This window comes from Fimicolochytrium jonesii (assembly GCF_025526975.1).
Source record: "Fimicolochytrium jonesii strain JEL569 chromosome Unknown EV422scaffold_11, whole genome shotgun sequence".
In the NCBI taxonomy this organism is placed as follows: domain Eukaryota; kingdom Fungi; phylum Chytridiomycota; class Chytridiomycetes; order Spizellomycetales; family Powellomycetaceae; genus Fimicolochytrium; species Fimicolochytrium jonesii.
The window spans coordinates 792,638-801,127 of record NW_026515678.1 but is presented as its reverse complement, the minus strand read 5'-3'; the positions used below and the strand labels follow the sequence as shown (position 1 = coordinate 801,127).

At 50.7% G+C, this 8,490-nt stretch overlaps 1 protein-coding gene across 1 annotated transcript; it reads left to right on the top strand.

Moving 5' to 3' along the window:
• Positions 1–5,662: 5,662 nt before the first annotated feature.
• Positions 5,663–8,128, top strand: EV422DRAFT_506378 (uncharacterized protein; the record flags this gene model as incomplete). The annotated part of the gene is made up of 8 exons (XM_053068556.1): positions 5,663–5,784; positions 5,854–5,953; positions 6,001–6,329; positions 6,413–6,606; positions 6,676–6,724; positions 6,842–7,175; positions 7,231–7,523; positions 7,594–8,128. The coding sequence occupies 8 exons, from the start codon at positions 5,663–5,665 to the stop codon at positions 8,126–8,128; spliced, it is 1,956 nt and encodes a 651-aa protein (XP_052925820.1).
• Between the last annotated feature and the right edge of the window lie 362 nt (positions 8,129–8,490).

The following is an 8,490-nucleotide window of genomic DNA, read 5'->3' as shown; positions in this document are numbered from 1 at the left end:
TAACCCTAACCCCTAACCCTAACCCTAACCCTAAACCCCTAACCCTAACCCTAACCCTAACCCTAACCCTAACCCTAACCCTAACCCTAACCCTAAGTCCCTAGGGTTCCAGGCAACCCAAAAATAAAACCCAACCCAGGGGGTCTTGTAACCCTAACCCTAACCCTAACCCTAACCCTAACCCTAACCCTAACCCTAACCCTAACCCTAACCCTAACCCTACCCCTAACCCTAACCCTAACCCATTCGATCATCGTGAGGGAAAGCACGGATCACTCACGATTGATTGCTGGGCGGCAAAATCTGTTGATGTCTGGGTTCCAGGACATCATTGGTGCTGTGTCACCCTCTGTACGCATTGTGCAGTATGGAATGAAGCAACGCATTCAGACTTTGCCAGCCTACTCCTTTGACCAGGAAGTGAGCAACCATCCCGATGCTGCACTCAACACATGGGACATTGGTCAGACATTCAACACTCGTGGTGTCATTCCTTTGGTTTGCTACAATGGACGTGGAGTTGGAGCCACCTTTCCCATGCTCACCATCCTTGGTGAGGGATTTGGGTCCACCCGCTTTGACATTGCGGGTCACGCCAATGTTCGGGTTACTTGCTACCCAAAGCTTGTTCATGCGCTCAAAGCCTACTCTTCGACTTTGTCTTCGCGAATGCCCCAAACCAAGTCCAGCCTTGGTGATCGCAGTGAGACACTGAGAGGTTTACGTCAATGGCTCAACGGTCACCCGCTCCACATTACTGGCATGCGAGTTGAAGTGCGAGTTCAGTGCGCCAGGTTGGAATCAGCGGAACAGATGGTTTTGAATCTCCATTTGGACCAGATCGAGACCATTTTCCAGCACATGGGCGCAAACTCCTTGAAGCTTGTGCCGGTGGAAGAGTACTACAGTCTCATCAATGGCATCATGGACGCTGCCACCAGAGTTCTATTCAGAGGAGATCGCAATAGACAGACTACTGTGACAGACTGTCAGCGCTTCCGAGATGTTCTCAACTCTTTTGGTTTCAATCCCGGATGGTTCAAAGGCATTGCACCCGTCATTGATCCTGCTCGTGCTTGGTGGGGTCATGGGGATGGGGAAGTGCCTGATGCTGCTCCCATTGGCAATATCCGTGAACTCTTCCATCAGCATCGTGATCAGCTTCAATGTCCCAACTGTGGAGGCTCAGCTTTTCATAGCATTGGCGGTCAGCATCGTTTCCGTCTCCGCTGCGCCAGGTACCCTGAGTGCCGTACGACTTTTGGACAGAACCAAGTCCGTGACATGCTTGCGGAAGTCCTTTAGTACTGTTGAATGTCGTTGATAACTTTACACCAAAACCCTTTTCTGAATGTGCGCTTTTCCAATGTACTCTAAATCAATAAATGCAATACTACTTTCCACCATTTTAAATGTTCCATGACAGAGACAGTTTGGCTGAATTTAATAAGTGATCTGGGAAATCTCTAACCCCAACCCTCTCACTCTGCATACCCTGCAAGCAAGCCCGCAACGGTCCTACAAACAGTCTACGATGCACAGCGGAATCACAAAATGTTTACTGGAGAACACAGCCAAACCCCTTTGCCTGCACATACGTACTCGATGTCTTTTGTTAGGAGGTCTTGGGGGTCACGACTTGAGAATTGAAAAGGGGCCCTTTTCTTCAGCCAAAAGCGAGGTTACACAAGATTTGCTACCACATCAGCTATGCAAACCATAGGCTACAATCAACTTTCATTAAGTGCCCTACACTGGATAGTCAGCCAGATGTTGAGATATCACCACATTTTCCAACTTTTTACCCCCCGTCGGGTGAAAATTTCGTTTTTCTAAGTTTCTGAAGCCGTTTCCGCACGGATTGCCAATCCGAGAGTACTTCAATTAGAGAATATGATATGGGGCCAACTTTTCAATTAGGACGCCAACTCCAGGATCGGCACTATAAGAATCCCAATTTGCACAAGTCCTATAACGTATATATAACATATATTTCCCCTTTATATCAACCCCCCCCCCTCCCCTATTGGCACCCCTGCCCCCCCCCCCGTACCCGCACCACCACCCATATGACCCATCACTTGCCCTTGCACACCTAGTCCCCCCTGACTTGCCTAGGTGCGCAACACCCCCCGCCACCACACCCCTCAGAGTCAAGAATTTGAACTGTAGAACACACCCAAAAGCCAAAAAACCCGAAAATTTCTAAGTCCCTAGGGTTCCAGGCAACCCAAAAATAAAACCCAACCCAGGGGGTCTTGTAACCCTAACCCTGATGCTGCTCCCATTGGCAATATCCGTGAACTCTTCCATCAGCATCGTGATCAGCTTCAATGTCCCAACTGTGGAGGCTCAGCTTTTCATAGCATTGGCGGTCAGCATCGTTTCCGTCTCCGCTGCACCAGGTACCCTGAGTGCCGTACGACTTTTGGACAGAACCAAGTCCGTGACATGCTTGCGGAAGTCCTTTAGTACTGTTGAATGTCGTTGATAACTTTACACCAAAACCCTTTTCTGAATGTGCGCTTTTCCAATGTACTCTAAATCAATAAATGCAATACTACTTTCCACCATTTTAAATGTTCCATGACAGAGACAGTTTGGCTGAATTTAATAAGTGATCTGGGAAATCTCTAACCCCAACCCTCTCACTCTGCATACCCTGCAAGCAAGCCCGCAACGGTCCTACAAACAGTCTACGATGCACAGCGGAATCACAAAATGTTTACTGGAGAACACAGCCAAACCCCTTTGCCTGCACATACGTACTCGTGTCTTTTGTTAGGAGGTCTTGGGGGTCACTACTTGAGAATTGAAAAGGGGCCCTGTTCTTCAGCCAAAAGCAAGGTTACACAAGATTTGCTACCACATCAGCTATGCAAACCATAGGCTACAATCAACTTTCATTAAGTGCCCTCCACTGGATAGTCAGCCAGATGTTGAGATATCACCACATTTTCCAACTTTTTACCCCCCGTCGCGTGAAAATTTCGTTTTTCTAAGTTTCTGAAGCCGTTTCCGCACGGATTGCCAATCCGAGAGTACTTCAATTAGAGAATATGATATGGGGCCAACTTTTAATTAGGACGCCAACTCCAGATCGGCACTAAAAAAATCCCAATTTGCACAAGTCCTATAACGTATATATAACATATATTTCCCCTTTATATCAACCCCCCCCCCCTCCCCTATTGGCACCCCTGCCCCCCCCCCGTACCCGCACCACCACCCATATGACCCATCACTTGCCCTTGCACACCTAGTCCCCCCTGACTTGCCTAGGTGCGCAACACCCCCCGCCACCACACCCCTCAGAGTCAAGAATTTGAACTGTAGAACACACCCAAAAGCCAAAAAACCCGAAAATTTCTAAGTCCCTAGGGTTCCAGGCAACCCAAAAATAAAACCCAACCCAGGGGGTCTTGTAACCCTAACCCTAACCCTAACCCTAACCCTAACCCTAACCCTACCCCTAACCCTAACCCTAACCCTAACCCTACCCCTAACCCTAACCCTAACCCATTCGATCATCGTGAGGGAAAGCACGGATCACTCACGATTGATTGCTGGGCGGCAAAATCTGTTGATGTCTGGGTTCCAGGACATCATTGGTGCTGTGTCACCCTCTGTACGCATTGTGCAGTATGGAATGAAGCAACGCATTCAGACTTTGCCAGCCTACTCCTTTGACCAGGAAGTGAGCAACCATCCCGATGCTGCACTCAACACATGGGACATTGGTCAGACATTCAACACTCGTGGTGTCATTCCTTTGGTTTGCTACAATGGACGTGGAGTTGGAGCCACCTTTCCCATGCTCACCATCCTTGGTGAGGGATTTGGGTCCACCCGCTTTGACATTGCGGGTCACGCCAATGTTCGGGTTACTTGCTACCCAAAGCTTGTTCATGCGCTCAAAGCCTACTCTTCGACTTTGTCTTCGCGAATGCCCCAAACCAAGTCCAGCCTTGGTGATCGCAGTGAGACACTGAGAGGTTTACGTCAATGGCTCAACGGTCACCCGCTCCACATTACTGGCATGCGAGTTGAAGTGCGAGTTCAGTGCGCCAGGTTGGAATCAGCGGAACAGATGGTTTTGAATCTCCATTTGGACCAGATCGAGACCATTTTCCAGCACATGGGCGCAAACTCCTTGAAGCTTGTGCCGGTGGAAGAGTACTACAGTCTCATCAATGGCATCATGGACGCTGCCACCAGAGTTCTATTCAGAGGAGATCGCAATAGACAGACTACTGTGACAGACTGTCAGCGCTTCCGAGATGTTCTCAACTCTTTTGGTTTCAATCCCGGATGGTTCAAAGGCATTGCACCCGTCATTGATCCTGCTCGTGCTTGGTGGGGTCATGGGGATGGGGAAGTGCCTGATGCTGCTCCCATTGGCAATATCCGTGAACTCTTCCATCAGCATCGTGATCAGCTTCAATGTCCCAACTGTGGAGGCTCAGCTTTTCATAGCATTGGCGGTCAGCATCGTTTCCGTCTCCGCTGCGCCAGGTACCCTGAGTGCCGTACGACTTTTGGACAGAACCAAGTCCGTGACATGCTTGCGGAAGTCCTTTAGTACTGTTGAATGTCGTTGATAACTTTACACCAAAACCCTTTTCTGAATGTGCGCTTTTCCAATGTACTCTAAATCAATAAATGCAATACTACTTTCCACCATTTTAAATGTTCCATGACAGAGACAGTTTGGCTGAATTTAATAAGTGATCTGGGAAATCTCTAACCCCAACCCTCTCACTCTGCATACCCTGCAAGCAAGCCCGCAACGGTCCTACAAACAGTCTACGATGCACAGCGGAATCACAAAATGTTTACTGGAGAACACAGCCAAACCCCTTTGCCTGCACATACGTACTCGTGTCTTTTGTTAGGAGGTCTTGGGGGTCACTACTTGAGAATTGAAAAGGGGCCCTGTTCTTCAGCCAAAAGCAAGGTTACACAAGATTTGCTACCACATCAGCTATGCAAACCATAGGCTACAATCAACTTTCATTAAGTGCCCTCCACTGGATAGTCAGCCAGATGTTGAGATATCACCACATTTTCCAACTTTTTACCCCCCGTCGCGTGAAAATTTCGTTTTTCTAAGTTTCTGAAGCCGTTTCCGCACGGATTGCCAATCCGAGAGTACTTCAATTAGAGAATATGATATGGGGCCAACTTTTAATTAGGACGCCAACTCCAGATCGGCACTAAAAAAATCCCAATTTGCACAAGTCCTATAACGTATATATAACATATATTTCCCCTTTATATCAACCCCCCCCCCCTCCCCTATTGGCACCCCTGCCCCCCCCCCCGTACCCGCACCACCACCCATATGACCCATCACTTGCCCTTGCACACCTAGTCCCCCCTGACTTGCCTAGGTGCGCAACACCCCCCGCCACCACACCCCTCAGAGTCAAGAATTTGAACTGTAGAACACACCCAAAAGCCAAAAAACCCGAAAATTTCTAAGTCCCTAGGGTTCCAGGCAACCCAAAAATAAAACCCAACCCAGGGGGTCTTGTAACCCTAACCCTAAACCCTAAGAGGTGCACTAAGGGTCGAACTCGACTTCCGTCCCTTGCATTGGCAACTATTCGTAGAGGCAGCAGGTTGTTCCCTGATACTTTCGCGGCGAGGAAAATACCACATGGCAGCCGTGCATCGAATGCGTGCCTTCCTGGCACTGTCCGCCGTAGCGGCCATGGGCGCCGTTCAGGCCGCCGATGTCGCAGCGACCGATCCCGTTGTTATCGGTAAATGGCAAACTTGGTAAGTTGTGACGCATATACTTGTGTAGGGTTGTGGGACGTTTCTCAATGAATTTCTGCGTGTCCCCAGGACTCCCAACGCTGGCGTTGTGCCGATCCATCTGCTTTACACTCCCGGAGACAAGGTTAGGATCGAGCTCTTCCTTACGTGGAGCCGGGGCGAGTCAAGAGTGAGTATCAATTGCCTGACATATCCCGCATTTTCTGAACGCGTCAGTTTTACATGGGAGAGCGTCTCCACATCTACGACTCCGACCCAACAATTTGGACCGCTGCGGAGCTTGCCACAATCGGTGCGAGCCAGTGGTATCACGGCAACCCCAATCTCAAGGGCCTCCCGTTCTTCACGGATGCCGCCGAATGGGACGGTGTTGCGCAGAAGACGACGTTCATCAACAGGAACTTCGTGAAGGACTACACGGGCCAGTTGCATGGATATGCATTCTGCTCCGGCCATGCCCAGCTGGCCAACGGATCTTATCTGGTCGCTGGTGGAGATCAGTTCTGGAACAAGAATTGGGATGGCTCGGCCGGGAACTATACTTCGTAAGCCTCTGTCAGCTTTATGCCCAAAGGATAGCGCTGTGAACATGTCACTGACCAGTGTTTGGAACGACAACTCTACGAAGTAACGGGCGTTCTGATATCAGGGTTTACAACCCGTCGACAGCCACCACAGAAGCGGAGCTTACCGTTGTTGCTTCCATGTATCGCCCGCCTGACATGCAACCCGATCAGGCTGGAGGGAACACATACACGTATTGGGGACGATGGTACCCATCCCTGCTCGCTCTTCCCACGGAGGAGATCATGATCATTGGTGGTCAGTTTCGTTTTACACCTTCGCTGTTGATAGCTTCTTATTTATTTACGTGTAAATCTGCATTGTTAGGCCAGCACTACTTCTTCAATGCCTCGGACCCGAATGCGAATGCTCCATCGTAGATGTTGTAGATGTGGAGCGACAAACAAGGCCAAGGAGGCCCTTCCAAACCTCTCGCTTTCCTGGCCCGGCACTTCCCAGTAAACATGTACCCCGTGGCTTACATTCTGCCTAGTTCCGGCAAAGTCTGGATGTTCGCGCACAGCGAGTCCGCGATCGTCGATCCAGCGACCGGCACAGAGACCCCGCACTTGGTCATGGACCTTACAAAGGAGAATGGACTGCAGCCCCTGTCCTTCCCGTTCGCCGGCACTAACTTTGTGCCGATGTTGTCCTTCCGCGACAACTATCGTATGGAGACCTGGCTTTGCGGCGGTGTAAACGGAACAGCGCCGGACGGAACGCCCGTACCTCGCGAGTACGGCGGGAAAGATGAATGGTCAAACTGCCCCAACTGCGCCCCCACCAGCGTCTGCCACTGGTTCACGCTCGAGGACCAGGGCGCTACGGTCACCACCAACCTGGACTGGCAAAAGGAGAACAATGCCATTGGCGCGATCTCAGCCCGCGGCTGTCAACCTCCCCGACGGCACGATTCTCATCGTGTCTGGCTCCGGACAGGGACACCAGGGGGGCGTGTTTGGACAGCCAAAGGCCAGTAAGGGCGTGAAGGAGCCTGTCATTTTTAATCCTTCCTACGCTAGAGGAAATCCGAAGCGTTGGACCGTAGGTGCAGCTGCACCCACGGGTCGCCATTACCACAACACGGCTCTGTTGCGTGAAGACGGAACTGTGGTCACTGGTGGTGGTGATGCGCAGAACGGTGACGACTTTGCCAACGGACGACCCGACGACATGTAAGTCTACTGCACTCTCACAGCAATGAATCATAGTCATTAACGATACTGATTTCTGTCCTCGCTATAGGTCGCTGGATCTGTACTGGCCTCCATATAAGTTCATCGCGAACCCTCCCAAGCTCGTTCTGCCTTTCCTCACCGCCAAGGCGACCTACGGGCAGCAGATCGTCGTGCGCTTCACAGACGCAATCGCCAATACCATCGTCTCCGTGAGCATCATTCGCTACGCATCCATGACCCACACCGTCAACCTCGACCAGCGCCACATCGAGCTGGAGATCTTGAAGTACGGCAAGGACAAGCTCCTCGTCCAGCTCCCCGCCTCGGCCAACATCGCGCCACCCGGAAACTGGATGGTGTGGGCTTCCGATAACCGTGGCGCCGTCGTTGAGCATTCTGGCCTCATCAACATCCGTGCCAGCAATCCCAACACGCCACCTGTGTGGGAGGATGCTGACACGATCCCAACTCCCGCTGGAGTCCCGGTGCAGAACCGTGACTCTCGCCGCCCCAACGTTGGGAGCGGTGCGTTCAGGGCTTCCATCCCGGAGGCTGCCGCTGCTACTGGGTTGGCGGCTTTTGTTGGTTTGCTGTTCTTGTAGACTTGGAGAGAATTAGCGAGCCTCCCCTTCTTGCATTCTTTCGTATAAGTCGCGGTCAATCTTCGATAGAACATAGATAGGCGGCATGATTGAACGGCGTATCTGTATTTTCGATTTCTTTTCGTTTCATCATGTGCGTTCTACAATTTTCAAAATAGACGGCACTTTCCCCAATCATCATCTGCTTTCTGCAATCTTCAAAACTGACGGCACTTCCCCCAATCCTTTCGATTTTCATTCTCTTTCGAACATGCATTACCCAGACTGTTCTATATATGCTAGGCTTAAGTCTAACTGTCTAACCTGGCTTCTGTCCCGGGATAAACCTTCCGGACAGACTTAGATGGAGATATTTCGACTTA